The 14797-nt window shown below is 43.4% G+C and overlaps 1 protein-coding gene across 1 annotated transcript in view; it reads left to right on the top strand.

Moving 5' to 3' along the window:
- Positions 1–14797, top strand: part of SPTA1 (spectrin alpha, erythrocytic 1) — a 55484-nt gene that overhangs the window by 26053 nt on the left and 14634 nt on the right. Inside the window, exons 20-36 of the mRNA XM_010977038.3 lie at positions 936–1073; positions 2333–2484; positions 3098–3284; positions 4384–4485; positions 5471–5562; positions 6462–6606; positions 7381–7562; positions 8099–8198; positions 8313–8510; positions 9297–9440; positions 9984–10087; positions 10540–10702; positions 10971–11102; positions 11758–11895; positions 12079–12183; positions 13208–13416; positions 14612–14732. Of these exons, the coding sequence (XP_010975340.3) occupies positions 936–1073; positions 2333–2484; positions 3098–3284; positions 4384–4485; positions 5471–5562; positions 6462–6606; positions 7381–7562; positions 8099–8198; positions 8313–8510; positions 9297–9440; positions 9984–10087; positions 10540–10702; positions 10971–11102; positions 11758–11895; positions 12079–12183; positions 13208–13416; positions 14612–14732 (2412 nt within the window). The remainder of the gene's footprint in view (positions 1–935; positions 1074–2332; positions 2485–3097; positions 3285–4383; positions 4486–5470; positions 5563–6461; positions 6607–7380; positions 7563–8098; positions 8199–8312; positions 8511–9296; positions 9441–9983; positions 10088–10539; positions 10703–10970; positions 11103–11757; positions 11896–12078; positions 12184–13207; positions 13417–14611; positions 14733–14797) is intronic.

Raw genomic sequence — 14797 nt, 5'->3', positions numbered from 1 at the left:
GATGGAGGCTGGAGTCAGCTGAGCGGTGTGTTTCCTGTATGTGATGGAAGGAAAAGAGGGGCCCTTCTCACATTCAAGAAATTCTCCCATCTGAGAGGCTCTGAATCCACGCACTGGGAGCAGGACAGACAGACTCACTATGTCAAGTCAGCACGTATTTACAGAGCTGCGCTGTGCCTTCAACCAGCTCTGCATGGCGGGGGTCTGCACAAAAACAGGTGGGCTTGTGCGTTGTAACTCATGAAGGATATAAAATCAGAGAGATCTGTCAGGGGAAGGGCATCTTCAACTCCAGTCTGAGGCGCTGAGGTCATTACTTATGAAGGGGCGTTACATTTGGTTTGTTCTCTGTGAGGTGTGATATTTGGAGAAAGTGAAAATCAAAGAAGACTCTTACCTTGGAGGGCAGATTGCTTGCAAAAGAGTTATTTGATCTCAATTTATGTTCCCAATTTTTAAAATTTCGGTGGCATTTCTGGTGCTGTAGTTCGCTCATCTCTAAAAGAGGAAGTCCATGGTTCCCCGACAAAATGCTTTAAAGGCCTAGGGGTTGGAAGCGTTGTCAGTGGAGGCCCAGGGAAAGGAGAAGGTGATGAGAGACAGTGGGTTTTTCTCAAACGATATTCTGAAACATTGATGCATTCAAGCCTTTATGACCTGCTTAAGAACTGATGGCTTCGAGCACTGAATGTGTTTCTGACAGAGCGCATTCTTACTTGCTCACTCTGCGTTCATGTTTGCCAGCCTGCCTGCTCCCTGAGAAGCGGAGGGGTGGAGCAGTGTCTCCGACGATAATGTATTGTGATAGCTCTGTTCCTGGCAGCCACGGAAGAGGTTCCAGCCAGAGGCTCCAGGGCCAGCCCACCACTGGTGGGCTCTCCAGGGAGATGCTCCCCATGGGTGACGGGCACGTTCTGCTTCCTGTTTTCGTTCAGCAACAGCTAGCTGCACTGGTGGAGGGAGCTGCTGGAGAAGAGAGGGTTGTGGCTCTCTATGACTTCCAGGCCCGCTTCCCCCAAGAAGTTACCATGAAGAAAAATGACGTCTTAACGCTGCTCAGTTCCGTGAATAAGGTGACTTTCCCTCCTACCTTTCTTCCCATCACCAAGATGGCGCTGACCCAGTCAACTCTCCCAACCCTGCCAGACGCCCTTATTTTAACCAGCTGGTATTTTTCTATTGCTGTCTCTCTTAAATCACCATAATTTATTGGGTAGTTTCTTTTCTCCGGTTGTATCTTTTGAGATGATAATACCAATTTTACAGCTAACAAAGGGAGGGCTCAAAGTGCTTAACTAATTAGCCCCAAGACATGTAAGCCATGAAAGGCAATTCTATATATATTTACAGGGTTAAACTATCTCTTCCTTCTCGTCTCTTTGCTTCTTCCTCTCCTGTGCCCATGTTTCTACTAATGGAACAACAATAGCTGGGGTTAGGTGGAGACTGATCAAAGAGAAGACTTTTGTCAAGTTGGTTTTCTTTAGACCTGAATGACTGTGAGAATAGTGGCAGAATATTGTCTAGGACTTTAAATATATATTTTAATAAGAGCTCAAGTAATTTTTTAAATATTCTAATAATTAATCTCCAAAAATGATTGGGAAGAAAAAAAAGAGAGCTTGGGAAACTGTTACTCTGAGGGCAAGTAATTTTTTTAGAGAAGCGAAATTTTTCATTATCAAATCAGCTGTGTGCCAGTCCCCTTTTCTCTTTGCTCAGTCTTCTCCATTTCAACACATGATTCTCTGAGGATACTAATTCCAGAGTGGACGGTATAACAACACTCCTAAATTACTCTGTGGAGATCAGGGTGATAACTTGAGTGTAAAGGATTCACATACATGAATTTTGAGGCAACACGTAATTGTTAAGGGCTCTGGGAGAGGGATGGGGAGGAGAAGTCCCTGTACACTATTGTCATACATAGATGCTCCACCCACGAGAGGCTCAGTTCAGCTCTGACCCCATGGATCTTTGGTGAATTCCTAGTGGACAAAGGACCCCCTCATTAGGAGAATGGCCTTTGATGTTTGAAAACTTCATCAAAGCTAAGGGTCTAACATCAAATGTCAGATCCCTTGATTTCAGAGGTCTAGTTCTGCAGTTCTTGGAACTCTTGATTTATCTTCTTTGTAATATACGCCACTCACATGTTATATGCCACCCACAAATTGTATGCCACCCACATATTATATGCCATCTGTAAGCAATGGTTTGCTTCTTTTGGCCATCAGCCTGTGTCTGTGCCTAGAGACTAAGTTATGAGGGTTAAAACTTCTATCTGTGGCTTTTCCAAGAACTAAGGAATGGGGATTTGGTCTCCCTCTAGGACTGGTGGAAAGTGGAAGCTGATGATCACCAGGGCTTTGTGCCAGCTGTCTACGTCAGGAAACTTGCCCACGATGAGTTTCCCACGCTCCCGCAGCGGAAGCGAGAAGAACCAGGCAACATCACCCAGCGCCAGGAACAGATAGAGAACCAGTAAGTTCTGGAGCCTGGAAAACTGAACAGTGTTTGGCCAAACATTTCCCATCGGCCAAAGTCACGTCTCATGATTCTCCATCTGCTGTACTAGGGATGATTTGAAAATTCACAGATTTGAAGAGCTGAAAGTAAATTTAGGGTAATTAAAACCATTTACTTTTTAAATAAGGAAAGGGAACCCCAGAACAATTAAGTCAATTGCCGGAGGTCAGACACTTATTAGAGCCACGTCTTTTGACTCCCTACCCAGCACTCTTTCAAGGTTATCAAAAGGTCTTCAGACTTCCACGTGAATTTTGTTTACTTTACCAGGTTATTTCATATCCAGTTGTCCACAGGAGTGTAGAAATTTTCACTTCTATAGGATGAGGAAGGGATGCTGTCAGTCCCACTACTGGAGCATTGACATTTTTATTGTTTTTAAATGCAACAGTGCGTTTGTCTCTCTGCTCTCAATGCTGTCTTCTTTCCATCTTTACTCCCTCCTCTCCTTTACTGTTCTTTGGATTTTCCCTCCCTCTCCTCCTTGTCCCTTTCGTTCTCTCCCTTTATCACCCTCCCTCTACTCTTCTTATTCCACATTTCCCATTCTCTTCATCTCTCCACCCAGGTACCGGTCCCTCCTTGATCGGGCAGAAGAACGCAGACGTCGTTTATTGCAATGTTACAATGAGTTTTTGCTGGCCTATGAGGCAGGAGACATGCTGGGCTGGATCCGAGAGAAAAAAGCAGAAAACACCGGGGTGGAATGGGATGATGTTTTGGAGCTGCAGAAAAAGTTTGAAGAGTTCCAAACGGTGAGAAAGAGGAACCTTCTCCTCTCGACAGGTTTTTGAGGGTCATCATTGTTTCCTTTTATCTCATATCTCCTCCTGACTCCTTAATTCCATGTTTGCTAAATATCCTCCCCAAAGCTAGTGAGAGTTCCACATTTCAAATCTTTCTCCGGGTATTGTAGGTGAAAGAGAAACGCAGAGAAACTCGTCCCCCTAACTTTGCAGGCTGCAGTCAGTCCCTGCCACTCCCACGTCCTGTTGGTCTCCCTGAATCTTCACAAGTTATCCTGTACTGTCCTGTATGCCTGATGCCCAGGCTGACATGGGGTGCTGTGGGACTCTGTGTAAGGACTAATTATGGGGCAGAAGTTGGGGCAAAAAGGTGGGAAGAACAACATGACTTTGCAGTTGACAATTTCTAAAAGTTTCTCCTACCTGAAACCTTTCCATTCTCCTTTATTCTCTCAGATTCATTCTCTTACCTTGACTAGCAATGAATATAAACTCCTTCTTTCCTTCCTTTCTTTTTCATATGATATCTTCCTTACACATTGAATTCAAAGCTATAGTAGACAGATAAATAGGTGTGTATGTATGTGTGTATATATATATATGTGTAAGTATATAGAGACATATATAAGTCTATATCATTGAAAGCCCACCATATAGTGAAATAAACAGTAACGTCACCAAAGACATGGTGATGCGTTCCCTGTTTCTTACAACATATGTAAACAGATTGCAACTCAATGAAATTCTACATAAGGTGGAGAAGTTTGTATGGGTAGTAAAGACTATTATATGGCTCAGGGATAGACCTCTCTGATGGTGTAATTTAATCCAGGGAGAGATTTTTGAGAAATCCAAGAAAATTAATGTGTTCCATATTACAGATAAATAACAGCTTTCCTGACAAAATTTTTGATAGCCTCTGGGTGTCGAGGAGACTAAATGTACTCTTTTCTGTGGCAGATGGGAGGAGGGCTGCTTACTGTGTATTACAAGCGTGGTTTGCAATGTATTTTAATCTGTAGCCAAGTCGGGGCAGAGCTGAGCAGGAAAGGGTGAAAGATTCTTAAGAAGGGGATTTATACTGCTTTGGATACGTTTCATCACCCAGGATTTGAAGACCAATGAGCCTTGGCTGAGGGATATCAACAAGATGGCTGATGATCTTCTATCTGAAGAGCTTCTGACACCAAGAGGTGCTCAAATGCATCAGGTAACTAAGGCTCCTTCCATTCCTTCTCACTACCAGGTTGAGTTTTGGGAGCCTTCATTTCATTTAAAAATATTAAACTTCATATTCTGCAGATCAGCTAGAACATGCAGAAGTTAATAGCAGTGTGGAGCTGGCGACAGGAGAGGTCAAAGGCAAGGGTCCAAACTGTCCATCCATGTATGCATTTTAACTGATTCGAAATCCTTGATTGGCACACATACTCACCTCCCTCTTCCCCAGCACCACAAGAAATTCAGTGCTCAAATACACAAATACAAAGAAAATGCAGATAATGGAGATATGATAATGGGGAAGTGGTCAGTCAAGAAGGCTTACTGGAAGAGATAGGCTCTGATAAAATCTGATGAAGGAAGAATATAGGTAAGTAGAGCTTGGGGGGTGGGTAGGTATTCTAGACCTGATTCAGATTTGGACCTGTGTTTCCCTAAAAGTTCTCATGAACATTAATGGAAAGTCTAGTCCAGCTCTCTGGATTGTCATAAACCAGTGAGGGTGAATTCTCTGCCTCTTTGTGCGATGATCGCCATGGGGTAAGAGTGAGAAGGAACGCCCACAGGAACAGTCTTCCCTACAGAAAATAGGGCTCTAAGAGACTACTTGGTTTCGTCATTTCAGGATGTAGAAAGGTATATTTCTTACTGAGAAAGGTAATAGCTTCTAACTACCAAGGCAACATTTTCCACTTATTTTCCAGGGGCTGTTACGTAATCTCCATGGTGGCCAACATCAGTTGTTGCTCTAGGGTTGATGATTTTACTCTGGACCCTCAGTTTGGGAAGGAAAGCAACTCTTTTCTTAACTGCGTTAGCATAAATGAGGCCCAAGCTCAAGCTATCCAAGACAGAAAGAACCTTGTGCAATTTCTAAAGGAGATAATGTGAAAACAGCCATGATGTAAGCCCCGTCTAGTCTTCAGACACCACTGAGTTAGCTCCCTTGCTAAGTCTACATCTGCCTCTTGTAGGAGTTGAATACCCGCTGGGGGTCCCTGCAGAGGCTGGCAGAGGAACAGGGCGAGGAGCTGGACAAGAACCGTGCCGTCCAGCTATTTCACAGGTGAGAATTTTAACCCTAAGAAGCAGTGCTGCTCTAGAAACCAATCAAAACCTCAATTCTGCCAATTCTAACTGCTAGAGCTATTTAGTTTAACCCTTCTTCCTGGGATAGAGATAAGAGGAAATCAGGTGTTTCAGTAGTAGAGGCCTTGCTTGGCTCATGGCTACTCCCAGACAGCCAGCTTCAATTTTTTAGTGCCTAGCCTTGGGCCCTGGTCCATAATTAACAGGCTACATATGTTTTGCCAGTAAATAATGAAGCTTGAAGTTGAAATGAGAGGTATAAGCCAATATATTTCTGAACTAGAAGTAGATGGTAGAGGGCCAGGGACATCACATTGACTCTTAACTGTTGACTCAACAATTTTTGTCTGATTTCTAAATCTGTGTCTATACTAAGAAACACACACACACAACTGAACAAAACAAAAGTCAGCAAAAGGAACAAATGAACAAACAGAATGAAAATTGTATACCTTTCCTGTGCATAAATGTATCTTTGAATATTCAGAGAAGGGGACCCTGACATGCAGACAGGTCTGGTCATTTAGAACGGCTGATGATGGAAAGCCGTGAAATAGAACAGTTAAGCACATGGCTTTGCCATCAGACCACCTGCTTCAAATCTAGGTTTCACCATTTGACAGTAGTAAAATACTAAACTTCCTTTTTTTGGGGAAATACTTAGCGTCTCTAAACTTCAGTTGTCGCATATGTGAAGTGGGACTGCTAATAGTAACCAGGCCTCAAGTATTGTTGTAAAGATTCAACGAGCCTAAGTTCTAACATCTTACAAAGGAGGATGGTGATGGTGACGGGTTCTGAGGGCTTCCTGTGCGCCCAGCCAGTCTGCCTCCAGCATACATTATTGTCCCTAAACTCTGGCTTCCCTTGCACCAGGGATGCAGATGACGCAAAGGAGCAGATTGAGGAGAAGTGCCAGGCGCTCAGGGCTGCTGATCCTGGCTCGGACCTGTTCAGTGTGCAGGCCCTTCTGCGACAGCATGAGGGCTTTACGAGAGGCCTTATACCCCTGGGGGAGAAGGTGAGACGGGCTCTCAAGCTTTTCCAATGCTTCCCTCTTCACGTATATACTTATTAATAACCCCTTTGGTTTTACTTTCCAGGCCCTTATTCTTACAGTTCTCTTTATCTTGCTCCATCCATCCTGCTCTTTAACTCTGTCCCTAAGGCAAGTCCACTAAAAAGTCATGTCCCAGGGCCAATAACATGGAAGGAAAACATGTTAGAAGTAAGCCTCTTACTAGCCAAGTACCTCTTTAGTGGGTTCCAAGTGACCAGAACTTACAGAAGTTAGTCGGAGGCCAGCAGCCTAAGATAACTCGGAAGTGGCCCCATTTAGGACAGCCAGGCCCGTGCCTGAGTATGGTGCAGAGCTTCCTTAGCAAGGAACTGAAGGAGCTTAATCCTACTCTGACCAACAAATGAACTCTAGAGCTTGCCGGGTGACACTCTGGAATAAATCAGAGGCATCATACATTTTGCATGATCATGCGGAGCAAAAAGCAGCAAAGAAATGTTTATACTGGGAAGACCTTCACATTAAAAAGCAGATGCTTGCCACCAACCAACAGAGTCACTAACCACCCTCAAAAAGATGCATGGTTGTGTCAAGTCTGACTACTTCAGGGACTTATGTGTACCAAAGGGTTGGCATTATTTTATAAAGTAGAAAGATGCTCTTGTACCTCACCCATGTCTGTGTCAGGAAGAAGCATCACCAGGGCTCAGAACGCTTCCTTTGCTAGGATTCAAGTGTGACTCTCGGCTAATTGTCAGAGCGCTTGCGCCTCCCCAGGTGGCCACACTCGAGGAGAGAGCAGAGCAGCTCAGTGAGTACCACCCAGATGCTGCTGATGACCTGCAGAGGCAGCGGATGGAGCTGAACGAAGCCTGGGACAACTTGTTGGCGCGTTTAGAGGGTCGTAAGGAGAACCTACAGGAGGCCCAAAAATTCTACCAGTTCCTCAGCCAGGCCAGGTAAAGCTCTAAAGGCAGACTTCTACCAGGTGGGCAATTTCCATGTCCAGCCCATGAGCGGAACTTGTAGGGGAAATCTGGGTACGTGTGCTCTTCACTGCTGGCTTTGGAGGGTACCTCTACATCCAGATTGTACCTTCAGTAAAGCACAACATTTTCAGGTCGTGGACTATGTACCAGTTCAGGATTCCAGGGTCTAGTTCCAGGGTCTGCTTGTAGGTTTGACACATGGGCTAATCACTTGCATTCTCTAGACCAACTTCCTTAACTCCTAATGGAAAGGAAAGAATTCTGAGGATTCTACACAGAATTATTGCAAGAATTGAAAGAGATAATATATGTGAAGAAATTTTCAAATGCAAGGGGCTGGTATTATTAAGTTAGACAGTGCGCACCACAAACCTAAGATCTGTAAAGCGTGTAAACCAGATAGAAAGTGTTGATCTGAAATGTTTTCTAGAGAGGACAAAGCCCAAGGATAGACCACTGCAAGCTGCACAGTTTTGGTCTCAATCTCAATATGCCTATTTCTCCAGGGACCTAGAAAATTGGATCAGTGACATTCGCGACATGATATTATCACAGGAGCTGGCCGAGGATTTAACTGGCACAGAGATCTTGATAGAGCAACACCAGGTATGGCTATAAAAGCCATAGCCACCGATCACATGACCTCACAGCCTTCCCAGATTTTGCAACTTTGGTGAGATGTCATTGGCCTCACCAGTCTTGTCCCCCTTTTTCCCACAGGCCCATCGTGCTGACCTGGACGCCAAGGTTCCCACGTTCCAGGCCCTAGCAGACTTAGGTAGAGAACTTATAAGCAGTGGGCACCGTGGCAGCCCTGAAATTAAAGAAAAGCTTCAAGCTGTCATACTAGGGAGAGATGAGTTGGAGGAAGCTTGGGAACAACGCAAGAAGATGCTAGATCAATGTCTGGAGTTGCAGGTGCTGAAAATTCCCGGTTGTTAGACATTCTGGTTCTTCTGTGCAATTTTACATGGTTCATACAGGTGTCCGCTTCACGAGACTTCCATGCAGTAAGCCTGAGGGCATCTCTTGAGTATCTGACATTGTGTTGTCTGCTTTGTAGACTGATCATGGTGATGTTCTTTGCTCTAACCTTTGTTAAAAAAGCCAAACAAAATGAGGGTCAATCCCAGAGCATGGGAGTATGAAATGGGGGTGATTATAACTTATTTACTAATAGAGAATTTGACCGATTGTTTATTGAGAAGCTACTTGGGTGCACAGCCCTGGGAAAACAGAAGTTAATATGATAGTGTCCTTTTTCCTGTAGTGAAATTAGACATGTAGGCAGATCATTCTAGTACAATAAGATGATTATTAATAAAATGAAACGTACAAGTGTTTTGAGGCTATAGAAAAGGGAGTGATTAATGCTTTTGAGGGAAGGGAATGAGGATCACAGGCTACTCTGAAAGGCAGTGTTTACCAGAGTATTAAAGAAATAACTGGTCAGTATTCACCATGTAAAGGATATGGTAAACGGTGCCCAAAGAATGGAGTATAGCTTATATGAAAATGTAAAACGTGTTTTCAAGGGAGAGTAGACGTTCCAGCATAGCTAAGATTCATGGCATGGATGTTTCTTGGAAGAATATTAGCACCCTTGATAGGATCCCTTACAGCAATGTCATAGGACGGGGTGAGAGCTTCCCCCTGTTTACCTGGAATGAGTACACCACATACATTGAACTTTATTCCCCATAGTTGTTCCGAAGGAGCTGTGATCAGGCTGAGAGCTGGATGGCGGCACGTGAGGATGACCTGAGGTCAGGTGACAACAGTTCCTTAGACACTTTGGAGGCGTTGATAAAGAAACGTGATGATTTGGACAAAGCAGTTACTACCCAGGTAATAACAACTAATACAACAGTTCCAACAATAACTATTAATACTGATTATTAATACTATTAACAGAAATTCTACACATGTATGTGGTTTTGTGATATGTAAGTATTTTAATTTCCATTTGCTTTTTACAGAAAACTCTGAGGTAGGACTGTGGCTCAGTCTTAGCCAAGTCACACGTGACACTGGGCTTTTTTACCTTAAATCCAGCTTTTAAAACCTGACTTTTAGAAATAGAAACTATTTTATATCCTGTCCAACGTCCCATCCGATGCGGGAATCACTCTCTACAGTGGCCGTGGGAAGTGTCCGTTCCACCGGAAGCTCGGTACCACCCAAGTAGACCATCCTCATATCGCCATTGGCGTTTCTCCTCTTGTCGGGTTAAGACCCACCTTCCTTTAAGGCATTTACCTTTTGGCCTTGGTTTTGTTCTCCTTTTGAAGTCACAAAGGATACCACTGTCCTTTTCTAGGAGGGAGTCTGGGATGGCACCAAGGGGCTAATTTCCCGGGCATCTGGGCTTCTCCTCTTTCCTTTGTCTAGGAAAACAAGATCACTGGACTAGAACTTTTTGCTGAACGGCTCCTAGATAATGACCACTATGCCAAGGAAGAGATTGCTGCTCGACTCCAGCGCGTACTGGACAGGTCAGGCCTGAGCAATCATTTGGGGAGCTCTAGGAAGACATAGCAAAGTGACCTCTTTGCTAGCATTGAGGGTGGGGGTAACATTCTGAGTTCTTCTCATTTCTAAATGCTTAAAACTATCTTGACAACTTGGGAAATGTTCTGATCTAGATTCACAGAATGAAACACTTGTAAGGTACCTTACCCATGATCTGGCTTAATCACTGTATTTTCATATCTGAAAATAATGAGACAATGTTATAAAACATATAAATATATAATAATATACAATATGTAATATATAATAAAATACATAACTAAATAATATATAACTATGTTTGTATATATGACTTATAAATACATAAATAATTTGAGGAGAAATCTCAAGTTGGCAGATGGGAAGATTTGGGGAGATGGCGTCAGGGGTTGGTGGAAGGGTAGAGTGCAGAGAGTGATCTAGCCCCATTTTCCAGATGGAAGGCTCTGAAAGAACTGCTGATTGCTGAGCAAATGAAACTTAAAGACTGTGCTGACCTAAAACAATTCTACTGTGACCTTGAGGACCAGGAAGAATGGATCCAGGAGATGCTGCCCATAGCCTGTGATGAATCCTACAAAGACCCCACCAACATTCAGGCAAGCTCAAAACAAGAATGTTGGGAAACTGCAGCTGCAGCGTACCCAGATTGTTGGGTGAATGGTTGTCTCGCAACACGGAACACTCCCTTACCGTTCAGACCACTGTCCCTGCCTTCAGGGACTTCTGAGTCTGTGAAGGAGTAGGGTTCTTCAGAAGTCATCGTCACTTGGTTATGACAGAAACAGTAATTCTTCCTTTTAAGTAGAATTTATCTTATCTGGCTTCCTAAATTAGGTGGTAATTTAGTTTCTGCTTTCCCTTCAGATAAAATATCTGAAGCACCAGACCTTTGAAAAAGAGGTCCACGGCCAAGAAGAACAGGTGGAAAGAGTCATCAACTCGGGGAACGCTCTGATTGAGAGGAGGGCATGCGATGGCAATGAAGAGACCGTGAAGGTAGGGGTTCTGCTTAGGATGGGCTTCGGGCTACAGAGGCACATGAAAAGAAATCTTTTACCCTCTTTCAGTGTTTCCATGTAAAGGGATGTGGACTGTGCTCTGTGGTTAATAGTCTTCCCCTTGATTTTTGCACAAAGGAGGAGGAAACCAGTGATGCTCAGACCTCATCACTCCCATCATACTCAGCGCCTAGAACTCCCAGAAAACTTTAGACTTAATCCTTATGTGTTATCAGCATTGCTTTATATTTTCTATCCCTGCTGCCAGCAGTTTTGGCATTTAGGCATCAGCTTCTGGAATCAGCCCAGGGTCCTTTTGTCACACTTTTCTTCTAACACCTCCTGCTGCTTTCCCAGATTAAGCATAACTAGTTTAAAATGTATGGCATTCAGGGGTGGGGGAGGGCATAGTGGTAGAGCACATGCTTAGCATACGTGAGGTCCTGGGTTTGATCCCAGCACCTCCATTAAAATAAATAAATAAATGAACCTAATCACCTCCTCCGATAAAAAATAAAAATTAAATGTATGACGTTCGAGTACTGGCGGATTTTGACTACTAGTTCCTGACTCCAGAGCCTCCTTACGTTATCTTTTTAAGTTGTCACAGGACCCTAAACACCATAACAGTCCCTCGATTTGGGGGGGGTTAGGGTCAAGTAGAAGAGTTGAAGAAACACTGGAATGATTTGCTTGAGAAGACAGCGGACAAAGGACAGAAGCTCGGTGAAGCTAGTCGCCAGCAGAGGTTTAACACAGGCGTGCGGGACCTTGAGTTCTGGCTCTCAGAGGTAATTACACCTGGAAATGGTGGAGGAGGGGGACACTAATACATACTTATCAGATAAAGATAGTTTTGCATCAACAATTTCCTGACTCTTCTTTGGAAAAGTTTGGGGGCATAGTTGCTAATCTTGTTCTCCTTAAAGACAGTTTTCACCTGCAGTTTTATTGTTTATCCCTCCCATTTTCAGGTAGAGAGACTGCTGTCCCTGAGGGATCAGGTTAGGGATTTGGCTTTGGTAGGAAACTTACTCAATCAGCACCAGCTATTGGAAACAGAGATGTCGGCCCGAAAGGTAAGCGGCGCTGGACTCCCAGGATGGATGGAAATGTCTGTGACTTGTCTCTCTCCTGTCTTAGGACTCCATTTGAGAACACAGCGTTGCAGAACTGAACGTAGCGTTCTCAGCCAGAAGGCATCATAACCAGGTCAAATGCGCTGGCTGCAGAGTTGTTACAACAGTCATTGTTAACCAATTAGCATTAAACTATAGATTCTAAGACTCCAGGAAGTGGATCCTAAAAACTGACTTAACAACTTTCTTATGATCCATGCATATATGCATATAAATATTTGATCCGGTCTTTGAAAGAACATGGAAGTTTATTTTACAGAACTACTGAAAAAAAAATCAAATGAGGACACGTGCAATGGAATTGAATTATATATACACGCTGACAATTCTATGGAGAATTCCTGCTGTATCCTAGTATCAAGCAGATGTGTCCCGGAAACTGTGATAGACATTCAGACAGGTGTTAACTCCACACTGGAGAATTTTATATTGTCACTTTTATTTGGCAACATAGATACCCTCAGAAAGAGTAAGAAGTCAAAGGCTTTCTAAATTCAGTTTCAGGACTTGATGGTATTCCCTGTCACATCACTAGGGGGCAGAGTTAGAATGAAAATAGACACAGAAGAGGCTGGATGTGTTCTGGATGTGACCAGCCGAAGAACGTGACCAATAGAGTAGCTTCTCTTGAATATTTCAGTATCAGTCAAACTGTGTCAAGTTCAGCACGGTGAAGAAGATAGTTCTGTTTAGAGGCACAGTGTTTGTTCACCAAGGTCTTATTTTCTAGATGGGAAGGAAAAGAAAATATAGGCAAAACCATCAGAAGGCTAAATGTATAGTTGGAATAATATAGCCATGCTGTCCAGATTGCCTCCGGTCTTGCTCTTATCCAAACTCAGTTAAAAGTCAAATTCATTGTCTTCAAAACCCCATCTTTGAACCTAAACCAGTGGTGGTTAAAGTCCAGGGTCTACTTAACACCTGTACTGTGATATTCACGGAGAACACTTGGGCTTTCCAGGATGCACTGGAGGACCTGAACGCGTTGGCTGCTGATCTGATCTCTAGCGGGACTTTCAATACTGACCAGATTGTGGAGAAAAGGGACAATGTCAACGAGCGCTTCCTGGCGGTCCAGAAATTGGCAGCGGGACACCATGAGAAACTGAAAGAGGCCCAAGCCTTGTCTCAGCTCTTCCAGGACCTAGACGATGAGAAAGCCTGGATAGAGTACGTGCTGCCAGCTCGCCGCACATGGATAATCCAGGAAAACAGACAGAACACCACCAAACATGTTCTCATTTGATGCTGAAGTTCAATATGTATCTGTTTCTTGCAGTTTGTATTTCTTCTTAATCATATCTGCCTTATCCTAAAATGAACATGGGTTTTATTTTTTTCCCCAATTTTTCCACTGTATGCAGACAGAGGGAGACAGGCATGGGGGGAGTGGGGAGGAGTTCACATACACTCTGGAAAGAAAATCAAGAAACCATGTATGTTTGTTTTAGATAGTGCGCAGAATGTGTTAATACTCATTCTGAATAAGACAGCCGAGCGCTTACAGCTTCTGGACTGATGAGATCGTTGCCATGATTCTTTCTGTAACCAGTGTTTCTAACATGCCACTGACCTTGACACTGGCCGGAAATGTTACACAGTACCTGCTATGGTATTATTACTAATTCTACTTTTGTTGTAAAAAATATGATTAGGAAAATCTTAGCAAATTAAATGATTCGTCCTGTTTCCTATTTACCCTGCCTCATCATGGTCCTCTTCTACAAACCTGCTGATTCTTACTAGTAATTAATGAATTTCAGGAAAGAAATGTGCAAAGGGCAACAAGTATGACTTTTTTAGAAATAGCAAGATGATGTAATCTTGTCTGCACAGTCCCTTACCACGCCTCGTGGTGATGTTTAAACATTTTACGCGCAGAGCCAATCCAACTGCCATGACTCCTGTAATATCAGCTCTTTTTACCCATGCTACCTAAATTCACTACTGACGTTCACAGGCAAAAATAACAAAAGCCGTGAAGGTTGTATATGTATATATGTTTGTATATGTATGTGTGTGTGTGTGTGTGTAATTTTCACATTTTTTGAAAGTTCACATTTATTGTAAGTTCTTGAGCAAAGTGAAGATACACAGGGAGACAGGCAAAGGGACTAATGGGGAGGTTGTTACAGCTGTGTGTATGGTGGAGCTCAGTATGTTATTTTCATTTACATTGGCATAAGTCAAGTATTTTGCTGGAATCCTCTCCCGCTAATTAACTTTGTGATTACTGACACAGAGTGTTCCAGAATTTACCACCACCCCACCCCCAGCCACACGTACACTCTTTAAAAAAAACATTGTTTTAGGATGACTTCAGATGTCTAAAGTCTAAATTTTCTGCTCTCCTCCTTGGTCGCAGGGAGAAGTTGTTACAAGCGGGATCCCAGGACTATGGGAGCGATCTACAGCGGGCTCAGAATTTACTGAAGAAGCACAAACACGTAGAAGGGGAGTTGGTGGCACATGAACCTGCCATCCAGGTGGGAACAGTAGAACATGAAACCTGAAGAGACAGAGATCATCTAATAGCACTCTTTCATGTTAT

This window comes from Camelus dromedarius, chromosome 23 (genome assembly GCF_036321535.1).
Source record: "Camelus dromedarius isolate mCamDro1 chromosome 23, mCamDro1.pat, whole genome shotgun sequence".
NCBI classification, from domain to species: Eukaryota; Metazoa; Chordata; class Mammalia; order Artiodactyla; family Camelidae; genus Camelus; species Camelus dromedarius.
Note: the sequence above shows the minus strand (reverse complement) of the source record. Positions and strands in the feature narration are given on the sequence as shown.